Source organism: Schistocerca americana, chromosome 1 (genome assembly GCF_021461395.2).
Source record: "Schistocerca americana isolate TAMUIC-IGC-003095 chromosome 1, iqSchAmer2.1, whole genome shotgun sequence".
NCBI lineage: Eukaryota > Metazoa > Arthropoda > Insecta > Orthoptera > Acrididae > Schistocerca > Schistocerca americana.
In genome coordinates this window covers 605388369-605414673 of record NC_060119.1, presented here as the reverse complement: position 1 = coordinate 605414673, position 26305 = coordinate 605388369, and the positions used below count along the sequence as shown (strand labels likewise).

The following is a 26305-nucleotide window of genomic DNA, read 5'->3' as shown; positions in this document are numbered from 1 at the left end:
ATAATATTTGGGCAATGACATAGATATGAAAGTTTATTGTTTCAGATGTCTTCAGTGATATCTGTGCTACAGCCAATGTGTGAACAGTCCTGGATGTGATCGGACATTGTTCCATGAAAGTCCTCATTTGGTTGTTTTTTCTGTTTTTCTGTGAAGAGATTAGGAAACTGTTTTTAGCATAACAATCTCTAATTACTGTTCTTCCTGCAGTTTTGTTTTTCATGAATGATGTGGCAACGGTTCCACTTGCAGCAAAACAAATATGTGCTGCTCAGATACTTGAACTCTTATTCATTTCTTTTTCATTGTATTATTATTATTGAGCAAAAGCCACTATGTGTGGCTGCTAGTTTGTCTTGTCAGTAATGTGGCAACCGTGTTCCCTTATGAATTATAATGTTGAATATTGTTTTAGAACTCCTGGAATTAGTCGTTAGGCTTTTATTGACAGACATCCAAACCAGGATCTTGTTTGTGTGTTAGTAGTGTGTCTGCTGACTATAAACTACAATATTAAAATACTTGGGTGGAGTCTTAGTCGGCTGCTGATACAATTCCAAAGAAGAGCTGAATGTGTTTGTAGATGCAATGATTGTTATTTTCAATTGTTTACTGGACACATTCATTTTCTCAAACTGGCCAGACTTTGTTCATCAGATGAACATATTTTTTTGAGGTTTTTTAATGTACAGGAAGACTGTGGATGGGAGAAAAAAAGAAACTTGTAAGTGAAAGCAAATGTGGTAAACCGATTTTAATTGAATGGAATTTAAAATAAAAAAAAATCTTGGAATTGCTTCATCATTGGAAATGTAAACATGGACCAGAACCCAGTTCCCATCAAGTATTCATTGAGCCCATATGGCATTTTGAAAGTGAACTTTGCCTCTTGTTACAAAAAAAGAAATCACGACAGGACACTATAGGAAACAGTAGAGAAGGGTAGGAAGGCTATTTTTGTGTTTAAATTTGTGTGACAAGTAGTCTTTGCCTTGCATAATTAGAATGAGTATGTTGTGATTATGTATACAAATCCTCTCTTCCTTGTAGAAACTAGGTTCTTGTTTACAAAACTTGTAATAATTAAAGCAACTATATACTGGACAGGCATACTTCTAATATTTAATACATGAACGGTAATGACAGTACTTCATGCCTTACATGAGATTACGTTTTCCATTCTTGATTCGTGCACTTACCAAGATTATTTTGATGATGTATTGCTCATTTCCACCCCAAATATTTGTCAGATGTGTGCAGAAATGCTCCATCTCTAGTGAGTACAATGTTGACATCCCATTACAAACAGTAATTAGTCATTTATTCAATTTTTTTAAAGGTGAAACCTTCACAGGCTATAGTGGCAGCCAAAAGGAATGCTAAGTTGAAGCAGACATCTAAAAAACAAGCAGAAATCATTATAAAGGATATTTATGAGAGTGTAAGTATTCCATGGAAGAAAGTTAACATGGAGTTTGTCATCTTTTTGTATGCCTCATTGCACTTGCACTTTAGAAACAGTTCATAAGGCATGTGTTCCTGGATCCTTTGATGTCCCATGTAATAGAACTTGTTTGTTTATAATTGATTCATTGTTTTTACTCATATTCCAGCAGCAAGGGTTATGCCTCACTCTTATTTGTGTATAAACCATTTTGTTTATGGTTCACAGATTGCTATTTGTCCTCTTGTCAGCAGAATTGAAGCCTATTTCTATTTTGCCCTTCCAGAAGACTGACATTTAAAATTCAGATTATGCTATTACACGTAGCTTTGGTGGTTGGATGACAGTGGACTCGTTACTGATGCAGAATGAAATTTCTTTTTACCCTTCAATTACTGATGCTGCTGTTACGTAGCAGTGCTCTTCATTTTTGATATTATGATGCTTGATTCCTAAAAGTAGAAAGAAAGGTGTTCCATTTTTCCGCCTTCCTTTTTGATTCCTTTCTACATTCTTAGGAAAGTAGGAGGCCTACTTATTACTGTTTAGGAAAGTTGATATTCGTGCAAATTACTATAATGAGTAATGACATATTGATATACTTAAAGAAATAATTGAGCATTAAAAGATTTTAATGTTCTTATGTCATCACATAGTGATGGAAATCAAATATCTATAAATATTTATGAGATTGGGGATAGATTACTACTCACCTTACAGATACGTTGAGTATCACACAGACATATACAGAAAATGGAGGCTCAGTTTTGGAATATTTGGAGAGAGAGAGAGAGAGTGTGAGTGTGTTTTGTGAGGAGGGTTGGGGGGGTGGGGGGGGGGGGGGTGGGGTGGAAGGGTGACTTATAGCTGTCTTACGAGGAATTCTGTCATGACATTTTTTGTGTGTCTCTCTGATTTTCAGCATCACCTCTGATCACTGAGTAGTAATCTACTTTTATACAGTAATTATATTTTCCTCTGGACTCCTACATGTATATCTGGTGCAAGTCATTAATTGACAAGTAGCCTAGGTCCCAGCTGTTCTCATCTACAATTTTTATGCAATGCTCAAGAGTCCAACTAGAACTTTTGCCAAGTTGTGGCTCCACCAGTATTTGGAGTATCTATTAGAGCCACTTTCACAAGAGATGAATTTTCAGAACTGAAAATACTCAAAAAACCTCAGCTTTGGCAAGCCATTGCTCCTGAGCTGAAAGAGTTGGGATTCAGTAACTTGCCATCCTGGCAAACTTTTGCGTGTAAGTAAGAAATAGCATAAACGAAGATGAGCAACGCTCATGGCAAAGTCTCTCTTCAAATTAGCAGAAAAAAATTATTGTGAGGAATTTTCCCCATATTTTAGCAAGAAATAGGTGATGAATAAAAGGCACCGGAAATTGAAACATTTGTCAGTGCATTGTCTGCCTGCCTGTCTGAAAATTACAGAATTATAAAGTGTCCTACAAATTTATCACTAAGTTATCAGCCTCTAAAGTTACCAGAAATATTAAATGTACTAAATTTTGCCTATTTTGAACACTGTGTACCGTAAAATTGGCTCCTCTTATTTTATAATCATTTACACCATTGGAAAAAGCACACGTAAGTCTATTTGAAAGGCTTATTTTCATTTTTATGTCATTTCAGCAAAGATGAAAAATTGTCTCAAATTTATGATTTTTCATTGTATGAGGGCTATTCATATGTTAACTTCGCATTGACTATTAAAAATAAACAAATGCTTCTAACTTCATGGTGCTTGTGTGGTTGGAAAAGGAGACTTTGTAGGTAACTTTGCACCAGTCACATGGGTATTTGGTTCATCAGTGTGTGAGAAGTAAGCAATTGAAATGTACAGTGTTAATGCACCTCAAGACAGTTGTGAGATTCATTCTCGAGTGTGTGATGTATATGGAGTATTGTTATGTGTGATGGTGTGTAAAGTGGGAGTGGCGCAGAAAATTTGAACCTGGTCCCACGGATGTGCACAATGACAATGGTCCAGGAAGACATTCAGATGTGACTGATGAATTTGTGCTGCATGTGGACGAAATTGTGTGAGGCATCACTTCTGAATTTTAAGATGATGTGTTTGAGATTTCAAGAAGAATCTGCTTCAACATTGTGATGGAGAGGTTAGGATTCCATAAATTTTGGGTATGGTTGGTGCCAAACTTTCTTGACATTTCTTCAGCCCTACCATGAAGAGGGGGTATTGTCTGAACAGAATAATTATTGAGGATAAGACAGCTCTGAAATTAAGGAAAGGTCCAAACAGTGGATAGACACTCATTCTCCCAATAAGCCCAAAAATTCAAGGAAGCATGTGTGAAGCGCAAAACAATAGCTAAACTATGGCAAATCCAGGATGGAATAATAACAATATTATGCCAAGGGTAGATTGCTACTTACCATGTAGTGGAGATATTGAGTCACAGATAAGTACAACAAAAGAACTATTAACAAGTAAGCTTTCGGTCAAAAGGCCTTCCTTCAGAATTAGATAACACACACACACACACACACACACACACACACACACACGACTATCTTTAACTAGTTAACGTCTTTCTGTTGTGACTATCTGCGACTCATCATCTCCATTATATGGTGAGTAGCAATCGTTCCTTTTCATAATGTTGTCAGGAAGATAGTTACAGTTTTTTTGGTATATCAAATAAATTTTGACAACAGATGTCATGAGACTAATGTGTGAGAACACTGTGACATCAGAGATTTGCTGTGAGTGTCTCTGGAGGACAGTCAGAAATAAATATTACCGGGTGACTACCTATTGGACCATTCTCCTTCTCGTCAATGTGCAACCCTGCACTGCATGTTGAACAAAGGAAAAACTCAAGCTTTTTGGATGGGAGATAATCAATATCTTCCCTATTGTCCAGAGTTGGCATCAAGCAACTTTCATCTCTTCTGCACAATGAAGGCCTGACTGGCTACTCAGCACTTCACAAATGAAGATGAACTCATCGATTCTGTCAAGAAATGGTGAAGCACCAGCCAGCAACCACTTTGGCGAAGGTGTAAAAAAGCTCATGTTGCAATACAAAAGATGTTTCATTTTCAATGGTGACTTTGTGAAAAATTAATGTCAGCATGTAAGCAAAGATTGCACGTGGTGTGTCTAAAAAGTTCAGTGAATGGCGTCATATCTAAATGTCAACGTAGCACGTTTGTGCATGCTTCAGAGACTTCAGGAGATTCGATACACAGCATGTGACTGGCTACGTAAACAGACTGCAACGAGTTGAACATAGTCAGTGTGAGAGGAAGTGCCACAGCACAGTGGAGCAATGTGTAAACATCAAGTTCTGCTACAAATAGGGGAAGACTGCAACGGAGACACACAGAATGTTGGTGCAGATGTATGGGAGGGAAGCTGTGAGCAGAAAATGAGTTTGTGAATGGTTTAAACGACTCCGTAAAAGGAAGGAAACAACTGACCACATTTAGATCAGCCATTGACAAGCAGAACCCCAGAAAAGATCAAGACAGTGTGACAAATGCTGGCACAAGATCGGCGATGGACTCTCAGATTGATTGCGGAGGAATTGGGCATTAGGAAGTACACGGTGCACACCATCGTCTGAAATGATTTGGGTAAGAGGAACATCTGCTTCCGATTTGGGCAGCACAAGCTCACAGATGAGCAGAAAGCAAAATGGATGGAAACTTCTGGTGATTTCATTTGCATGTGTGACCAGGATCCATTGCTTCTGAACACCATCGTCATGGGAGATGAGACCTAGTGCTACCAGTTTGATCTGGAATCCAAAACGGCACTCGATGTCTTGGTGTTCACCATCTTCCCCATGTCCAAGAAAAAGCCGTTTGCAAAGATCCAAGGTGAAGACACTGTTTGCCTTCTTCAACAAGAACATTATTATCCACAAGGAATTTGTTCCTGCAGGTCAAACCATTAATGTTGCATTTTACCAGTCCGTTTTGAACCGATTGCTACAGTGTATCTGGCTGGTTCGGCCAGAGTTGCACAGGACTGGAAAATGGATGCTGCTCCATGACAATGCCCCTGCACAATGTGCAATACGTGTGCGCCAATTCCTAGCGCAGAAGATGGTAAATTTTTTGAACACCCTCCGTACTCCTCTGATGTGGCCCCTACGGACTTCTTCCCGCATCCACCGGATGGCGACCATGAAAGGTGAACATTGTGCAGTTGTGAATGCCCTCAAAGATCGTGTGACAGACATTCTGCGATCGATTCCAGTGGAGGCCTTTGTTGATAGTTTCCAGCTGTACAAACGTCCAAAGTGTGTTGTTGCGGGTGGCGACTATTTTGAAGGGCAATAACAAATATTTGTTTGTATCTTTCGTTCTGTTTGTTGTCTGATAGCATTCACCGGACTTTTTAGACACACCACGTATATAAAAATTATTTAGCTTTCCATTTGTTAACAGCCAGTCAAGTAAGTGTATCAGTATGCTTATTTAAATAAAATTTGTTGCTTTAATGGTCAATAAAATGTCTTATAAAACTGCAAGCCTTCAGGGCCATTGTCATAGGATAATACATTCGTTGTATTGTATTGCTACATAATAGGAAAGAGATACATAAATTCCACAGTTGTCTGAGTGACTTCCATCCAAAAATCTCCTTAGTCATGAGGATGGAGAGTGAGGTTGGCCTCTCGTACTTTCATGTATTGATCTATAGAAGACCTGACTATACTCCAGGACACAGAGTTTATAGGAAACATACCAACAAAAACTGTTATCTAGATGCTGGTTTGCTTCACCATCAAGCCCAGGAGCAAGTTGCTGTGAAAGCTCTGACCTCGTTGTGATTTCTAAGCAGTGACAGAAAGAGCGTGTGTTGTGAAAATATTGATGGCCAACAAGGCTGACATTTCCGTAAATTGGTCCTTCAAAAGAAGTTGTAATAATAATAATAATAATAACAATGAAACAAGAAGAACAAAGAATCTCCTGCACATTCTGCGAAGTTATTATTTATATTTGGAGTAGCTGACCACATAAACAGATTCCTCCTCAAGAATGGTTGAAGGATTTTTTCTGGTCTACAGCGGATGTGCCTGATCGCTTCAACATTGTGGGAGTGTTTGGCAAAGCATCTATCAATGATACTGGAAGGACAATAAAAGAATGCAGTAAAGAGCATGCATGCCACAGAGTGTAAAATCAGCTGTAGCGAAGCATCAAGAAGTATGTGCCCAGGTTATGTATTTCAAGAACATATGTGTGATATCCAGAGAAAGTAATATCTATATAAAGGCCATGTAGCAGATGAAATATCGGAAACTGAATACAATTTCAGTAGAGATGATAGCTACAGGCTTCCATCTTCATGGCGGTCTGTTATCATGAAATTAAACACCCAGCCATAGTGAGTGAAGAACACAAACAACTACCAGGTGGCAACTGAGATGGCACACCAATATAATTTTGGATTGCCACTCTCTTTCAATATTTCACCAATAACAACAGTCCACCAGTAGCAGACTGAAGATATTTATCCTGTAACTCCACGTCCCCAAAAAAGTGTAGGTAAAATAACTGTTTATAAGTGAACAAGACACTAAGATCCCTGCAGAAGGATCCAAATACCAGGCACTGAGGAGGTTTGAAGAGGAATACGATGCTGCCTAATGGCTCTAAAGATTTTTATCACCAATAAATTTTTTGTTCCCCCATTTCTTTTTAAAAATACGTGTGTGGAGCAATTTTGCCTAATAGATTCATTGTTTTATTGAATTACATTAATCAATTCAAGATTTCAAGACATCCTAATGTCTTGTATTCATGATATTAGGAAGAACTCTGCTCACAGCTGGTAAAATGGTTGTTTATTAAAACATGACCTGTTTTGCGGCTTTAAGTCGCATCGTCAGGTGAACGTACATGGTAAAAAGGAAAGTACAGTGTCCTCACTTCTTGTGGATATTAAAAGTAGTAAAGAAGTATCTTATACTGACAATGTTAAAAGATCATAGGCATACCCATCACTCCTAGTCTAAATTTAATATTCAGAGAATATCGTCAATACTATAGCGAACGAAAGGCAAAGGAGAAGTGCCTCATTCTTTAAACAAAAAAGGAAATATTTTATAGTAAGCAGACAATTAACTTTTTTTAAGAAAGCAGTGGCTGGATTAGTGCTAAAGAATTTTCACTGTTAACATGATTAGTCTTGGCACATGTAAATTACAGTGTGGAAAGAATCGGGTGGCAGTGTCTTACCAGAATGACAGCAGGACAGCTTAGTGCAGGGCAAAGCAAAAGCGGCCCACACGAATGACAAAGAGAGACTTGCTGGCTGGCAGAATGGAAGCTGTCCTTGTGGACAGTGTGATGCCGTAAAGTTATGACCAGGAGCAATGTGTTGCTACCCTTACAAGCGAGAATAGTACAGAATTTTATTACATACAAGTACTTTATCATACAAACAATCAAAATTAGCCAGAATGCTACGGTGCTTTAATTCCAACTTGTCATTCAACATGAACTGTGCATTTTCTTTTTTATGTATAAGTTTTTCCCCTTCCTCTACTATATATTCAAAATATGGCTTTTATTCTTTTTTTATGAAGTATTTTTAAATTTTCTGAAGGGCTTGTAATGCTGTGACACTATTGCCCAGCACAGAGTTGTCCTGCTGTCATACTGGTAAGACACTGCCACCTGATTCTTTCCGCATTGTAATTTGCATGTGCGGAGACTAATCATGTTAACTTTTTTGTTTTTATATGCAAGAAAATTTTAAAGAATGGGCACTTCTTCTTAGCCTTTCCCTCACCATAGCATTGACGTTATTCTTTGAATAGTAAATTTTGACTAGGAGTGATGGGTATGCCTATCATCTTTTAACATTGTGAGTATATTTTAGACATTCCTTTACTATTTTTAACATCTGCAGAAAGTGGTGACACTGTACTTTGTGACACTGTACTTTGTGACACTGTACTTTGCTTTTCACCTGATGATGCGGCTTAAAGCTGTGAAACTGGTCGTGTTTTAATAAACAACAATTTTACTAGCTGTGAATGGAGTTCTTCCTAACATCATGCCTTTCAACAGCTGCAGTTGCCCAGTGTATAAAGTAGTTCTTGTATTCGTATTAACTTGAAACTTTTCTTGTTTTAACAGCAGTTAATTTTTTTATATGGAGGTGGAGGAAGTTCAGTTAAATATATGCAGCTTTGACAATATTAAAAATTTTGTATGCCATGTATTGTGTACAAAGACTGTAAAGGTATGCAAATTTGTTTAAAACTTTTAGCAACATGAATTAATAAGTACAAAAATGTCTGGGCAGAACTGATTTCAAAATGCGTAGTCAGCCAAAATGAACGAAAAAATCTGATATAAAACTAGGCCAAAACCATGCCCATTGTGCAGAAAAGATTTTTCCACAAAGAGAGCTCAAAATACCTTAATTTGATCTCAACCGTATGAGTCTAATGAGATCAGTTGAAATATTACCATTAAAGTTTCAATGAAATGATTTGAGAGATAGGAAAACAGTCTTTGCTAAGCAATAGCTGCAAGGGGTTGAAGCTGCAATTATTAAGATTATTGCAATGGTTGGTGGGCCTGATGATTGTGGACTTAAACAAATTAGTGCAAGCAAGCAGTGTCTTATTTACACTACAACCAGGTGATCACAGAATTAAAAGAAATGTTTTATACAGCCAATCAATATGAAAAAAAAAAAAAATGTTTTGACTTTAATCCCGCTGAGTTGGTCCATTAAAAACACTGTGGAACAATTGTGTGCTGTAGAATGAATGGCATATGTTGCAAGGAAGTTTAAGATGGAAAGAGGAGGATTGGCATATCCAAAAGCAAGTGTGGTAAGAAGCACCCAGGAAACAAAGCTGTGAAATTCTTGTATGATCAAGGGTTTAGCCAAATTTGTCCAGGAAAGGAAGGGTGTTTTCCATTCAAGTAGATGGAGATAAAGTTCAGAAGCTAAAATACATGCCACTGAGCAATTTGAAATAAATGTTGATTCCTTTTGAAAATGGAAATTTTCAAAATTTTGTGAAATAACATCCAAATCGATGTGTGAATGTTAATGCAGTAGCTCAAACTTGGTGTGTCTGTGCACAATACATGAGAATGCAATAGGACTGGATAGCGGTGTAGCCCCTACAGACCAACACTAGAATTAAGTGTTCTCTTTTCTTTCTTTTCCTTTTTTTCTTACAGATGTAAAAAATAATTAAATTAGTTATTCGTGATATACTTAAATTCACTTTTTAATTGCTGTTAAAAATTATAAAATGTCAGTGTCATGCCAATTTTAAGGTGCGTGGTGTCGAAGATAGGCAAAATTGGTAAATTTATGGTAACTTTAGAGGCTGATAAAATAATGAATACATTAGTAGGACAGATCATAATTCTTTAATTTCCTGACAAGCAAGCAGACAATGCACTGACAAATTGTTATCTTGCCAGTGCATTTTACTCACTACCTATTCCTTGTTAAAATATAGGGAAAATTTATCACAACAGCACTTTTTTGGAACTTTGAAGAAAGACTGCGCCATGGGCACTGCTCATCTTCATTTATGCTATTTCTATATTCGAGGCAAAAGGTTTCGAGGGTGGCAAGTTATAGGATCCCAACCCTGTTAGCTCCGGAAAGCCAAAGTTGAGGATTTTTTCGTACATTTCCAGATTTGAATAAATGTGCTCTTGTTAATGTGGCTCCAGTACCTACACCAAGTTGTAGGCGGAGCATTAAGTTCATGCAAGTCTCTTTAGGTACACTATGTGATCAAAAGTATCCGGACACCCCCACAAACATATGTTTTCATATTAGGTGCATTGTGCTGCCACCTGCTGCCAGGTACTGCATATCAGCGACCTCAGTAGTCATTAGACATCATGAGAGAGCAAAATGGGGTGCTCCGCAGAACTCACGGACTTTGAACGTTTAGTTTGGGTATCACTTGTGTCATACATCTGTACACGAGATTTCCACACTCCTAAACATCTGTAGGTCCACTATTTCTGATGTGATAGTGAAGTGGAAACATGAAGGGACATGTACAGCACAAAAGCGTACAGGCTGACCTCATCTGTCGACTAACTGAGTCCGCAGACAGTTGAGGAGGGTCGTAATGTGTAATAGGCAGACACCTATCCAGACCATCACACAGGAATTCCAAACTGCATCAGGATTCACGGCAATTACTACGACAGTGAGGCATGAGGTGAGAAAACTTGGATTTCATGGTCGAGTGGCTGTTCATAAGCCATGTATCACGCTGGTAAATGCAAAACGTCACCTCACTTGGTGTAAGGAGTATAAACTTTGGACAATTGAACAGTGGAAAAATGTTGTGTGGAATTATGACTCATGGTACACAATGTGGCGATCCGATGGCAGGGTGTGGGTATGGCGAATGCCCAGTGAATGTTATTTTGCAGCATGTGTAGTGCCAACAGTAAAATTTGGAGTCACTAGTGTTATGGTGTGGTCATGTTTTCAATGGGGGGAGCTTGCACTCATTGTTTTGCATGGCACTATCACAGCACAGGCCTACGTTGATGTTTTAAGCACCTTCTTGCTTCCCACTGTTGAAGAGCAATTCAGGGATGGCGATCGCATCTTTCAACACGATCGAGCACCTGTTCATAATGCACGGCCTGTGGTGAAGCGCTTACACGACAATTACATCCATGTAATGGACTGACATGCACAGAATCCTGACCTGAATCCTATAGAACACCTTTGGATGTTTAGGAACACTGACTTCGTGCCAGGCCTCACCGACCGACGTCAATACCTCTCCTTAGTGCAGCACTCCGTGAAGAGTGGGCTACCATTCCACAAGAAACCTTCCAGCACCTGAATGGACATATGCATGCGAGAGTGGAAACAGTCATCAAGGCTAAGGGTGAGCCAACCATATTGAATTCCAGCATTACCGATGGAGGGTGCCACGAACTTGTCATATTCAGCAAGGTGTCTAGATACTTTTGATCGGATAGTGTATATTCTGCGCGAATTTCAACAAAATGGTTGAGCTCAGAGGATGTTGCAGATGAGTCACTTGATATGCAATGGGCACAACATAATACAAATATACGACAGTTAATCAACCATTTTGGACATAGTCTGCTCTTACAATCAAATTTAATGGTAGTACATGAAAAAACAGTGTCAGAATCTTTTTTTGTACGTAATTTGTAATTGGCTAGAACTGAAATATACTTCAAAGAGTGCATGAGAAATGCACATTTTATTCTAAAGAAAGGAGTAGCAATAGCATAAGGTGTAGCTTATGCCATGTTCCTGTTACATTAGGCATTTTACAACATTTTGACGCAGCTGAATGGAACACAGTAGAACTTCTAAAGTTTGTCAAAATCTTTTCTGTGGTGGCCAACTCTGATACTAGCATTAAATATATTTTGAGTTTATAGTGGTAAGTGTTGAGCGTTACAGCAGATGTTGATATTCTTTTGTGAAGCATATTCTGTGTGATCAGTTGGAGTGCATCAGACAGTTTATGAGAGTTTTAACAGTTACACAAATCTTAAGTTAAATACTATAGAAGTATAACAGATAGTGGTCTCATACTCTGTACTATTTGATGCACTAAGATGCTGTGCCTAAAATAAATTTAATCATAAGATTTTTCTGCTTGCTAGACACATTTGCTGATAAAATTTTGCATGCGGCATGTGATATTCTCACATTGTATTCTGGTAACCTTGATTTTTCAATGCTTTTGGCATACAGTTTTGCTTTTAATTTAAATCATTAACATAATTGGTTTCTCTGTGTGGGTATATGTTCTAATGCAATGCAGCTTGTGCTTGCCTGCTTTTAGTGGCATAATTTCCCTTTCTGCAGTTTTGTTTGATATTTTACTTGTGTGGAACATTAGATCAAAAAAATTTGGTGAACTAAGTTGAAACACTCAACCTATGCGAGATCTGACCACCTTGATTCGGGTTTCCAAGGTTCTTGTTAATCATGTAAAGTGAATTCTGATAGTTAAGACGTACTTAATCCTGTGTCCATACCATCTACTGTTTCCTTATCTTGTCAGATAACACCACAGGCTCTTTCTGAGCAAGACAACCTTGCAGTGCTCTGAAGTTCATTAGTGATTGCTAGTATGCTTGTAAGTTGTATTAAAGTTCTAAAATTCTGATATTTTGAGAAAATTGAGAGGGAGCTTCCTGTTGTAGCTAAGAAGCTAGAAATCACCACAGAGAGAGGGGGGGAGGGGGGGGGGGAGAGAGAGAGAGAGAGAGAGAGAGAGAGAGAGAGAGAGAGAGAGAGAGAGAGTCTTTAATCACTGCCATTTTCAACTGACTTGTACTCAAAAATTCTTATTCTGTGAACACTACTACTTTATGTAAAGACTGAAGTTGGGGCACTGTCCATGCACAAGGGAACAATGAAGAACAGTTGACTGTCTCCAGAATCTTATTTGAAAATCCATTTACCGTGCTCAATCTTTCTCTTTTGCAATAGTACTTAAAAGTTCCTGTTGGAGGTGGTATGCTCCTGTATTTTTTTAAAATCTCATAACAGAATCATTGTATCAGTTATAAGGAAACCTATTGTTTAATGTGTTATTTGAGATGAACCTTAAATTATTCGTAAATAAAAATTCTAGGATCAGTTGAGGCTGGATCTGTGACCCTCAGTATTTGTAGTTTGACACTTATCCATGCAACCACAAAATATGACACTTGAACTAAACATGGAAGCTGGAAATGGGAGTCGACAGTGAAGATAGCCTTTAACTCAGAATATAGCAATGAGGTGGAGGAATGTTTGTTATGGTTTTACTCTTAACATATTAATGTAGGCATAACGTTCAATGCTGTAATTGAAGTACTACAGAATTTGATTGAAGTGTAACTGAAGCTTTAGTTAGAAGAGTAGAATAGAAGCCTTGAAATGCTGTTCATTCATTTGTGAAGGGATTCTGAAAACTTGTATATATTTACCATATACTGTTGTAAATATATTTGCCATATATAAGTTGCATAGCAATTTTTTTTAATTGCTGGTGGAGGATTGTTTTTTTTTTCTTTTTTTTTTTCTGCCATTTATGTTAACATAGTCTCCTCAAATACCAAGAAACTAGTGAATTGTTTAATTGCAGATAAAAGTTTTCTTTCCATAAAATAGGCAAGGGAATGTAAAGAAATGATTCGTGGTTCAACTGGGGCCATTTTTGACAGACGGATGGTAGAGCATCACTGTCTATGGGATTCCAACTATCCAGAAAGCCCAGAGAGGTTTTCAAGAGTACTACACAGGTTAGTAATGTATTTAATTCTCTTGGTTGTAAAAATAAATAAATAACAGAGCAGAAAATTAGACATGAACCACATAATTTAGAGTTGTAATTTTGTCTACGTAATATATTTTGCAAGTTTAATGGAATTGTTATTAAATTGAACAAATAAGTCTCAAAATTAGTTTACTACTTTTGTGCTGTGATCTAGAAATTTTATTTTGTGATTTCAGGCTTTTAAATCAGAATCTTGATAATACAGTTTTCTTTAAATATGCTAGAGTATTTTTGGTCTTGGTTCTATGTAATATTTAGATTAATGTCGACAAAAGCAAACATTTTATCTCTGATGTTATCTTGCAACACTGAAAAATTGCACGTATTTTATTTGTTGCCCTGCAGTTGAGAAGTGCAAGCGACAGGCCAGGTATAGAGGAAAAGTCAGGAGTGTAAAAAGTGAAAATAAACTAGGAAACAGAAAAGAAGTTGAAAATTGAGGAAAATGAGCTGTTAACAGGAGAAAGAAAGTGGAAATTATTTATTTATATTTGGAAAAAAAATGAGAGCAACTAATTGAGAACACAAATTGCAAAACAGCGCAGAGTTGACGGGGTGGAAGGATAGAAGAGCATATTAAGATGAGATTATTGGGGGTTAAGACCAGTTGCTTCATGTTATAGGAGAAATGGAGATTATTAGGGGTTAAGACCAGTTGCTTCATGTTATAGGAGATATGGAAGTTTTTTGTTTATCTGAATCTACATATATACTCTGCAAACCACTATGAGGTGCTTGGTAGAGGGTTTTTGGTGTATGGCAGATAAAAATGTTGAAACAAAATCTGTGTAAATGTAACCAGTAAGTGTGAGAGGCATATGGCAGTAAAGTGGGAAAAAGTTAGTGTGTCATTTAAAGGAAACCTACTGCATCCCAGTTTCATTAACACAACTTTAATTGTGGTTGGAGGATTGAAATTTGAGAGTAGAAAAGAAAGATAAGTTAGAGTAGTAGGAAAACATAAGTAAAAAGGGAAGCTGCATGGTAGTTTTATGCAGAACACATTTTAATCATTTCTAACACTGGGTTTAAGAATCATGAAAGAAGTATTTTCACTGGGGGGAATGCAGTGGGGAAGCCAGTGGGCATTCTGGTGAGATCCTCTCCTGGAACTGCAGGTTATGTAGCAAGAGTAAGTTGATAGAGGAGCAGGAGCGTAAGATCTGTGCCCTTCAGGTGCAGTTGAAAAACGCACAGGAGGAGCTAGATAGGATGAGGAGGGAGAAGGGGGTTGGGGAATGGGAGCTGGCTGTTGGCAAGAGATCTGCTAGGAGAAGGAGATTTTCAGATAGTTTTACTATTGGTGTTTGTAATAGATATGACCAACTGTCAGAGTCTAGTGGAGAGGAATCTCTAGTAGCTGTAGATGTAGGAAGTATGCAGCAGACCTCAGCAGTTACGGTGGCTAGGACAGTTGCAAAGTCTAAGAGAAAGAAGAAGGTTCTGCTGTTAGGTAGTTCTCATGGTAGAGGTGTAGGCCAGCAGTTGCAGGAAGTTTTGGGGAGTGAGTACCAGGTCACCAGCATTGTGAAGCCTAATGCAGGATTGGCTCAGGTGACTTTTAACATAGGGGGGTTATGTAGGGATTTTACTAAAGAGGATCAGGTAGTGATTGTGGGTGGGGCTGGTAATAGTATTGATAGGGATGGGAAGTATGACATAGATGGTGACCTGGAAAAGATAGCCACTCAGACTGGCAACACGAATGTGCATTTCGTGGAACTGTTTCAGCGTCACGATCGGCCTCATCTTAATATAGCCGTCAGGCGTAATAACATGAGACTTGGGGGTGCGCTGATGACAGAAGGCATGAGTCACATTTCAGTGGTGTCGGTGGAGTCTATCAGTAGGACGGGTTTCACTAGACATGGCCTGCACCTCAACAGGTATGGGAAGGGGAGGTTGGCAAAACTTATAGGTGACAGTATAGGTGGGGGTGGTGGGATCACTCATGGGAAAATTCCGGTAGTTGTGGGTGTTAGAGCTGTACCTTTTTTAGATTGAAGTCAGCTGATAGGTATTCCTGCTTAAGGGAAGTCTCTCTAACAAAGAAACCACTTTCTACAAAGCTTGGGTATCCGATTAATGAGGGAATTAGTATATTTCATCAAAATATACAAGGTATTCGAGATAAAGTTAGTGAACTGCTTATAGATGTTGACTCTGAAATTATTGGTATATCTGAACACTTCTTAAATAAGGAGATAATTCAGAGGCTTCCTTTACCAGGATACAGGTTGGCTGGCAGCTTTTCTAGGAGCTCTTTGCGGTGTGGGGGAGTAGCCATGTATGTGAAAAACGGTATCCCATTTGAGTCAATTGATGTTTCAAAGTACTGCACTGAAAAGGTGTTTGAATGTTGTGCAGGTGTGGTTAAATTTAGTGGAGCTAAACTTCTTACTGTTGTTATTTATAGATCCCCAGACTCCGATTTCACAACATTTTTGCTAAAGCTAGAGGAGGTTCTTGGTTCACTTTATAGGAAATACAAAAAGTTAGTTATATGTGGTGACTTCAATATTAATTGTATAAGTGATTGTGCAAGGAAAAGGATGCTGGTAGACCTCCTTAATTCATATAATCTTATGCAAACCGTATTCTTTCCAACGAGAGTGCAAGGGAACAGTAGAACAACCATAGACAATATTTTTGTTCATTCGTCATTATTAGAAGGGCATTCTGTTAGCAAAAAAGTGAATGGCCTTTCAGATCATGATGCACAAATTTTAAGTCTAAAAGATTTTTGTGCTTCAACACATGTTAAATATAGTTACCAACTTTTTAGGAAAGCTGATCCAGTTGCTGTACAGACTTTTGTAAACCTTATCAAGGAACAAGATTGGCAAGATGTTTATAGTGCTGATACAGTAGACGATAAATATAATGCTTTCCTCAAGACTTTTCTCGTGCTCTTTGAAAGTTGCTTTCCGTTAGAACGTTTAAAACAGGGTACTAGCACAAACAGGCAGCCTGGGTGGCTGACTAAAGGGATAAGAATATCTTGTAGAACAAAGTGGAAATTATATCAAAACGTTAGAAACAGTCAAAATCTAAATGCAGCAGCCCATTACAAACAGTATTGTAAGGTGCTTAAAAAAGTTATTAGGAAGGCAAAAAGTATGTGGTATGCAGATAGAATAGCTAAGTCTCAGGATAAAATTAAAACCATATGGTCAGTCGTAAAGGAAGTGGCTGGTCTGCAGAGACAGGTCGAGGATATAGAATCAGTGCGTAGTGGGGATGTCCGTGTTGCTGATAAGTCGCATATATGTACAGTACTTAATAATCACTTTCTGAATATAGCAGGTGAACTAAATAGAAACCTAGTCCCAACAGGGAATCATATAGCGCTCTTAGAAAAAAGTGTTCCGAGACTGTTACCTGAAATGCTCCTCCATGATACTGACAAGAGGGAGATTGAGTTAATAATTAAATCACTAAAGACCAAGAACTCTCATGGATATGACGGGGTATCTAGCAGAATACTGAAGTATTGTTCCACGTATATTAGCTCAGTACTTAGCCATATCTGTAACTTTTCCTTTAGCAGTGGTCGGTTTCCTGACCGATTAAAGTACTCGGTAGTGAAGCCACTTTATAAAAAGGGAGACAGGGATAATGTTGACAATTATAGACCTATTTCTATGCCATCGGTGTTTGCTAAAGTTATCGAGAGGCTTGTATATACAAGGTTACTGCAGCATTTAAATTCACATAATTTGCTGTCAAATGTACAGTTTGGTTTTAGAAATGGCTTAACAACTGAAAATGCTATATTCTCTTTTCTCTGTGAGGTTTTGGACGGATTAAATAAAAGGTTGAGAACGTTAGGTGTTTTCTTTGATTTAACGAAGGCTTTTGACTGTGTTGACCACAAAATATTACTGCAGAAGTTGGAACATTATGGAGTAAGGGGAGTAGCTTACAATTGGTTCGCCTCCTACTTTAAGAACAGAAAGCAGAAGGTAATCCTCCGCAATATTGAGAGTGGTAATGATGTTCAGTCCCAATGGGGCACTGTTAAATGGGGCGTTCCCCAAGGGTCGGTGCTGGGGCCACTGCTGTTCCTTATTTATGTAAATGATATGCCTTCTAGTATTACAGGTGATTCAAAAATATTTCTGTTTGCTGATGACACCACCTTGGTAGTGAAAGATCTTGTGTGTAATATTGAAACATTATCAAATAATGTAGTTCATGAAGTAAGTTCGTGGCTTGTGGAAAATAATTTGATGCTAAATCACAGTAAGACTCAGTTTTTACAGTTTCTAACCCACAATTCAACAAGAACTGACATTTTAATCAGACAGAATGGGCATGTTATAAGCGAGACGGAACAGTTCAAGTTCCTAGGCGTACGGATAGATAGTAAGCTGTTGTGGAAAGCCCATGTTCAGGATCTTGTTCAGAAACTAAATGCCGCTTTATTTACCATTAGAACAGTATCTGAAATAAGTGACATTTCAACACGAAAAGTAGTATACTTCGCATATTTTCATACGCTTATGTCATATGGTATTATTTTTTGGGGTAATTCTTCTGATTCAAAAAGGGTATTTTTGGCTCAAAAACGGGCTGTTCGAGCTATGTATGGTGTAAGTTCGAAAACCTCTTGTCGACCCCTATTCAATAGTCTGGGAATTTTGACATTGCCCTCACAGTATGTATTTTCTTTAATGTCGTTTGTTGTTAGCAATATTAGTTTATTCCCAAGAGTTAGCAGCTTTCACTCAGTTAATACTAGGCAGAAATCAAATCTGCATGTGGAATGCACTTCCTTGACTCTTGTGCAGAAAGGAGTGCAGTATTCTGCTGCATCCATTTTCAATAAGCTACCACAAGAACTCAAAAATCTTAGCAGTAGCCCAAACACTTTTAAGTCTAAACTGAAGAGTTTCCTCATGGCTCACTCCTTCTATTCTGTCGAGGAGCTCCTGGAAGAGATAAAAAATTAAGCAAATTCCAGTGTTACATTCTTGATTTTCTTTATTTAAACTAACGACTTGTTTCATTTTATCTGTTTCTACAATCGTGTTATAATTTCATGTATTGACTCGTTCCATGACCATGGAGACTTCTCCTAAATGTGGTCCCACGGAACAATAAATAAATAAATAAATAAATAAAAAAAACATTGTACACATGGAAGAGACCTGGAGCACCAGAAGGTTTCATTTAGATTATATAATGATAAGATAGAGATTCTGATAACAGATTTTAAACTGTAAAATATTTCCAAGGGAAGATGTGAACTCTGGTCGTAATTGATTGATTATGAACTGCAGATCGAAAATGTAGACGAGTAACGGTAAAAAATTAAAGAGATGGGGTCTGAATAAGATGACAGGCCAGAAGCAGTTTATGGTTTCAAGGGGAGACACAGCCAACTATGACTAAAGCAAAGCCCATGAATACAGTAGAAGAGGAATGGGTAGCTTTGAGAGAGAAATAGTGAAGGCAGTAGAGGATCAACTAGGCAAAAAGCTGGTGCTCATTAGAAATCCTTGGATAACACAGCCAATATTATCCGCCTGCTTAGCTGGGTGGTAATGTGCTTTCCTCCCATGCAAGCAGTCCCGGGTCCAATTCCCGGCTGGGTTGGAGATTTTCTCCGCTCGGGGACTGGTTGTTGCGTTGTCCTCATCATCATTTCATCCTCATCACTGCCATGCAAGTCGTCGAATGTGGCTTCGAATGAAATAAGACTTGCATTTAGCGGTTGATCTTCCCTGAATGAATGGGGCCTTCCGGACATCGATGTCATACGCTCATTTCCATTTTTTATTGGATGTAATTAATGGAAAGAGAGAATATAAGAGGCGATCAATAATTTTATGTTTGAAGGCTGTACAATTCAGAATCGATACACCAATCAAGCAAATTGCTGAGAACATTGATGAAATCCCACTGACGATAGTTGAAGATACTCATGTCCTGCTGCATGAAGATGTCTGTAACTGCCTGCAACACTTCCTTGTCCAGCAGGAATTGGTGGCCCTTCAAGTCCTTTTTTAAGGGACTGAAGGCATGATAATGGCGTGGGGAGAGATCAGGACTGTAGGGTGGGTACTCCTGTGTCTCCCACTTGAGGCTGCCCTTTGATATTGACCGGTGTCTTGTGTTGAATCGCAACCAGCATGGATCTAGACAACCATTCCACAATGGAGGTTTCGATGGACATGCTGCCCCAGACACATTCCTCAGTATCTAATGAATGTCTACCAGTGTTTGTCCTTCAGCAGCCAAGTAAATGATAACAGCACATTGGCCTTGTTTGGATGCTTCAGGTAATAATGTCACCACAGTTCATGTCTCTGCATTTACCGCACACACATTGGAAAAAGACAATGCCACCCAAATCGCTTGCCTACCTGTAACTGCTTACGTACCAGCACTGGAGTCACGATATATTGCGTATACACTGCAGCAATTTCCTCAAATAGAAAAGGGGCAAATAACAATACAAATATCTAAACAAATATCTAAAAAAATGAAAGTAACAGAAATTTCAAAACAGCCAAGCAGCAATGACTAGAGGACTAATGTAACGCTGCAAAAGCTTGTGTGAATAGGTGAAAGATAGATGCTGCCTATAGGAAAATTAGAGAAACCTTTGGAGAAAAGGGAAGCTGTCATATGGATATGGAGGGCTCAAATGGCAAACCCGTAATAACCAAATAAAGTAAACTGACAGGCGGAAGCAATATACACTAGGGTCATACAAAGGAAAGAAACTTCACAACACTATTATGTAGGGGAAGAGGAAGTATATGAAGATAAAGTGGGGATACGATACTGCAAGGAGGATTTGACTAAGCACTGAAAGATTTAAGTCGAATTAAGGTATTCAAAGTAGACGAAAACCCCTTATAATTATTGACCTCCATGGTAGGAACAATAATAGAAAACTATTCCACCTATTATACAAGATAGAGGTGAAACACCTTCAGACAATCAAGAAAAATGTAATAGTACTAATTCAGAAGAATGCAGGAGCTGACAGCTGTGAATATTTCAGAATCTTTCGTTTGATAAGTTACAGCTGCAAAAAAATTAACTCAAGTTATCAACAGAAGTGTGGAAAAACTGGTAGAAGTTGACCTCGGAGAAGATTATTTTGGGTTCTGGAGAAATGTAGTAACACACACAGCAATGCTGAACCTATAACTTAGAAGACAGGTTATGGAAAGGCGAACCTACATTTTCAGCATTTGTGGATGTAGAGAAAACTTTTGACATTATTGACTTGAAGACACTGTTCGAAATTCTGAAGGAAAGGAGCGGGGGGTGTGGGTGTAAAATACAGGGAGTGGAAGGTTATTTACAACCTGTACAGTAACCAGGCGGCTGTTACAAGAGTTGAAAGGCTTGGAAGGAAAGCAGTGGCTAAGAAGGGAGTGAGAGAGGGTTGTAGTCTATTCCCTGCTCTGCATGGAGCGAGCAACGAAGAGAAACTTGGAAAGGTAATTAAATTTCAGGGCAAAGGTTTGCTGGTGACGACTTAACTCTGTCAGAGATGGCAAAGAACTTGTAAGACCAGTTGAATGGAAAGGGGTGTGTCTTCAAAAGACAAAGGTAAAACAGTGGTAATTCAGTGGGGTCCTATCAAATCAGGCAGTTGTGAGGGAAATAGATTAGGAAATGAGGCACTAAAAGCAGAAGATAGTTTTAATACTTGGTCAGCACAATAATTGGAGACAATGAAAATAGAGAAGTTATAAAATGTAAATTGGCACTAGCAAGAAAAGGTTTCTGAGAAAGATGAATATTTCAACATGTATGGTAAAAGAAATTGAAGTGTTGCGGAAGTCTTTTCGGAAAGTATTTGTCTGTAGTGTAGCATTAAATGAAAGTGAAATGTGGACAATTAGCTGTACAAAGAAAAATAGAATAGAAGTATTAGAAGTGAAGTTCTACAGAATAATCTAGAAAGTTTTTTTGTTAGTTTGGCTAACTGTTGAAGAGGTACTGAATCAAATGAAGAGGGATTTGGAGAATGGAGAAGATTTTTATTTCACAACTTGACTAAAAGAAGCCATAAATTGATAAGACCTATCTTGATAGCATCAAAGAGTAATTAATTTGGGAAGGAGGTAAATGTGGGAATAAAAATTGTAGAGGGATACCAAAGTTTCACTGTAGTACTGGTATGCAGACTCAAATTATGCAGAGATCATGAGATAGACTATCTTGCAGAGCTGCATCAAACCATTCTCTAGACTGAAGATGGTAGCAGCACCATCAACAAGAAGTCTCTCTGAGAGTGTGATTTTGAAATAGAATTCTGATAGTAGTAAAGTGATACACAGCTTTGCAGAATGTGTTTTTGTCATTTTAAGAGAAACTCTTGAGAGACTGTTGGATGCTGAAATCAGTGAAGTGTTTAAGAAATGCGGAAGTACCTACTGGTATGTCAAAAGAGGTCACAGGCTTAACACATGTAATATGCCTGTAGCACAAAGCCCACTGTGTTTTACACAGACCAGATGAAAGGTGATGCATCTGCATGCATAGTTTCATGGTCTTGTACGAGGGTGAAATACAGTGCTGAAAATTGCCCCTCTCCGTCTCATTAGTTACTACTTTGCCTGTCTTTCTGCCAGTTCCATAGAAGGAGAAACGTACACCTTAAAAACCTAAGACATCAAACTATACGATTACAACTGTATTAACCATGTTGTGCTGTGGTTTTCTTCAGAGGACAAACAAGCTTGTAACTGGGTTAGGACAAAACGTAATGCAGATATATGTGACTAAGGAAGTAAGTTTCTTACCTACTCCAATTCTGATAGTGCAAGCCAAACCATTTAGCAAAAGGCGTTAGCAGACAAAATGGAACATACCATACAGAGCTCCCTTCTGCCACAAACTGAAGGGACAGGTGTGTCCTTTTTTATACTAGGACACACTGGAATTTAGAGGGGAGAGAGGATGGGTGATATTGAACAGCTCACTGTAGTCCTTGGAAGCAACTGTACACCCTTGGTGCTACTTCTTCATGTTGCTGAGATATGTTAGAGTAGTACAATCCATCTTCATATAGGTCGTACCCTTGATGAATAAATGTTTTAAATGATGAGAGATTCTTTGTGTGTATGGTGGCAGAGATGTCTATGCCGCCATACAATAACTAGATCATCCATTAGTTTAAACACCTCTGGATCTTCCCCCAGGGGGCTCACGGTTCTTTCATGAGATTGTGCATGGTGCACATGGGGCCCCGAGCTATCATGGCCCATTCTTGATTCCTGGCTGCATTTCCTTCACCCTGCTCCCTCCCTCTCTATCCTCGCTCCTTCACTGTTGCTGCCTCCTTCCCCTCTCTGTGTTCTGATTTATGTCGACCTGGCTATACAACTGGTTTCCTGTATTGGTTGCAATATTGTTCCTTTTACCTGTTCTTTCATCCTTTTTGATATTTAGGTCCTGACTTGAGGTTTGACCTTCACTTCAAAATTTCCTGTTTATAGTGTGAGCCATATGGGGAAGAACTCCCTCCCTAGCATCTATGATGTGGACTCCTCTCCCCCCTTCCTTCCCCTCTCCCTTCGTCACCAACACGTGTAGTCAGTCTGTGTGGTGGGCCTGTTATATATCCATATGGCTGAGCCCCCTGACAACACGGGGATCACACTGCTGATACTTGAGCTGTTCCCTCCCCATGTGTGCCAAGGAGTGGTTGCTTATCTTCTTGGAGCATCAGAACTCCTGGCAACGGCCGCCGTGCCAGATGGCCCTTGCTGTGGGTGGTTGGCGTCCATGGGGAGAGCTCCTGGTCGGAGTGGGTGCTATCAGGGTGGAGCTTGGTGCATGAAGCATATCAAGCTACAAAAATCTGGCCATTCTCAAATGGCCATCTCTTCGAATGGTAGAGGATTCTTGAATACTGCTTCGTATGACCCAGCAACCTTCCTTTCCCTGGCTACACCATGGAAGGAGGGCCAGGTTCGCTGTCTTGGGATGAAACCCTTTCCCTGTTACCTTGTCTGTAGTTGGATGACTGGGGACACATTCATCGCCACAAAGCTATTGTTTTTCTTGGAAAATATCGAGGACAAGTTTCCTCAAGTGAAGTCTTTTAGTAAGATGCGGTCAGGCTCCCTGTTGATCAAAGCTTCTTCTGTCACCCAATCTGCAGCTCTTCGCGATTGTCTGTGCAATATCCCGGTGTCTACCACTCCTCACCAATCTGTGACTGTGGCTTTGGGAGTAATTTTTCTTAGGGAACTCATTCTGCAAACTGATGAGGAACTCTGGGCTACTCTGTAGCAGCACGGCGTTCATTTTGTTTGACGTGTGCAGAAGGGTCACAAAGGCAACTGCACCGATACTGGCGCCTTCATTCTGGCTTTCAAGGGGGATACCCTCCCAGAGAAGGTCAAGGCTATATGCTACATATGTGACGTGAAGCTGTACATCCCTACATCTATGCGGTGCTTTCGGTGCTTGTGTTTTTGGCATATGTCTTCCCACTGTACGGCAGACCCTTTTGTGTGGTGACTGTGGCCACCCACTCCATGAGGGAAGCCACTGTGTTCTGCCACCTGTGTGTGTCAATTATTCTGACCGCCACTCCCCTCGCTTGCCGGATTGCCCAGCTTGAAAGAGAGAAAAGGAGATCCAGTGTTACTATCTTCAACTTTTTCCTCTGCTACGTCCTTTCCTCCTCCTGCCCCGTCCTTACCCCAGCCCCGCCCTTCTTCGGCATCAGCCTGTGATCGGTCTCTCCCCCGGGACTCCTCTCCCTAGTGTCTCTCAGGCCAGAAGACTATTACCACCACTCAGCCACAAGGTGCACCATCTGTGTGCCCCAAGGTCGCTCACTCTCTTTCGGTTCCTGATCTTGTAGAAGCCTGTACTCCGCCTGTGCCCTGCCCTATTCCTCCTCAGAAAGAGGAGAAGAAGAAGAAGAAGAAAAAAATAACAAAAATCGCAAGACAATGCACCGCTGGTGCCCCCGGAGGTGCCATCTCCCCCCTCGCATCCTGAGTCTGATGTCTTATTTATGGGTATCACCCCATCCTTGTCGGTGACAACTACTGACCGAGTGACCTGATCTCATCCTTGGCTTCTTCATGTCTACCTTGGACTCAGGCCACACAATAATCCAGTGGAATTGCAAAGGATAATATTGTCACCTACCAGAAATGCAACATCTTGTCTCCTCCTATTTTGTGTTCTGTCTTGTTCTTCAAAAAATGCATTTTCGTGATGACCACTCTCCAACTTCTCATGGTTATCAGGTGTTCTGTCGGAACCGTGCTGGCCCTGGGGTAGCATTTGGTGAGGTCTGCACTTTGATTCGCTCCAATGTTATTAGTGACTGGATCCCCCTACATACCACCTTGGAAGTGATAGTGGTTTGAGTGCAAATGACTCCGGCAATCACCATTTGCATGTCTACCTCCCTCCAAGTAGGCCAGTTTCTTACGTTGCACTGTCTACCTTAATCCAGCAACTCCCCCACCCCTTTGTGACAGTGACCACTTTCCGGTGATTCTATCGTTCCCCTGCTGCAGACAGGCCCCCACGTTGGACATTCTCCAGGGCCAATTGGCCTTTATATATGTCTGCTGTCCACTTTGACATCCCCCTTTTGATTTCCATTGATGTAATCGTGCAAGGCATCTCTGCCGCTCTTCCTCATGCTGCTAGCACTGCTGTTCCCCTATCCACAGGTCCCCCTCATTGTCGGCCGGTACCACGGTGGACCAAGGATGTCACAGTTGGTGTCCAGGACCGCCAGCGGGTACTGCAGTGATTTAAGCGACACCCTTCACAGACAAGCCGCCTCACTTTTAAGCGTCTCTGAGCTAAGGCTGTTACCTTGAGTAAAAAGGAATGCTGGGAGTGCTACGTTTCTTTCCTGGGGATGTATGCCTCTTCACCGCAGGTTTGGTCATAGGTCCGTAGCCTTCTGGGCCGCCAGCAACAGTCAACAGTCTGGGGTCTTAATCTCCAGGGTGCTGTGTCCACTGATCCATTGGTTCTGGCAGAATACTTCGCGACATACTTTGTGAGGTCATCGTCATCCTCTTCCTACCCTACTACCTTTCTCTAGCAGAAATGCAGAGTTGCACAGACCCCCCCCCCCCCCCCCCCCCCCCCTCCCCGCCGTTTCATCCCACGTCACGTTGAGCCCGAAATTCTGAATGGGAATTGTGCAGGCTCTTAGTTCTTCATGAGACACAGTCCCAGGGCCAAATTCCATCCACAACCAGATGATCCAACACTGGATGTTCCATAGAGGCAACAGCTCCTCACGAGTCGTCAACCACATTTGGATCAAGGGTGCTTTTCCATCACAATGGCGAGACAGTATATTTATCTCCGTCCTTAAGCCCGGGAAAATCGCAACGTCTCTTGACAGCTACCCCCCCCCCCCCCCCCTTGCTCAAAAGGATAGTCAACTTTAGATTATGCTGGGTACTTGAATCTTGGGGCCTTTTGTCCCTGTATAAATGTGGCTCCCAGGCAGGGTGATCCCCAACTGACCATTTACTCCGATTTGAATCAGCCATCCAACAGGCTT

General features: G+C 39.9%; 1 protein-coding gene across 8 annotated transcripts in view; it reads left to right on the top strand.

The window, feature by feature from the left end:
- The window catches only part of LOC124607049 (histone deacetylase 6), a 325114-nt gene that overhangs the window by 40670 nt on the left and 258139 nt on the right, over positions 1–26305 (top strand). For 4 of the 8 annotated variants that reach the window (XM_047139236.1, XM_047139228.1, XM_047139252.1 and 1 more), the window contains exons 2-3: positions 1340–1441; positions 13608–13738. In XM_047139236.1, the coding sequence (XP_046995192.1) occupies positions 1340–1441; positions 13608–13738 (233 nt within the window). The remainder of the gene's footprint in view (positions 1–1339; positions 1442–13607; positions 13739–26305) is intronic. The other 4 variants (XM_047139241.1, XM_047139261.1, XM_047139271.1 and 1 more) reach the window with 1 other exon arrangement.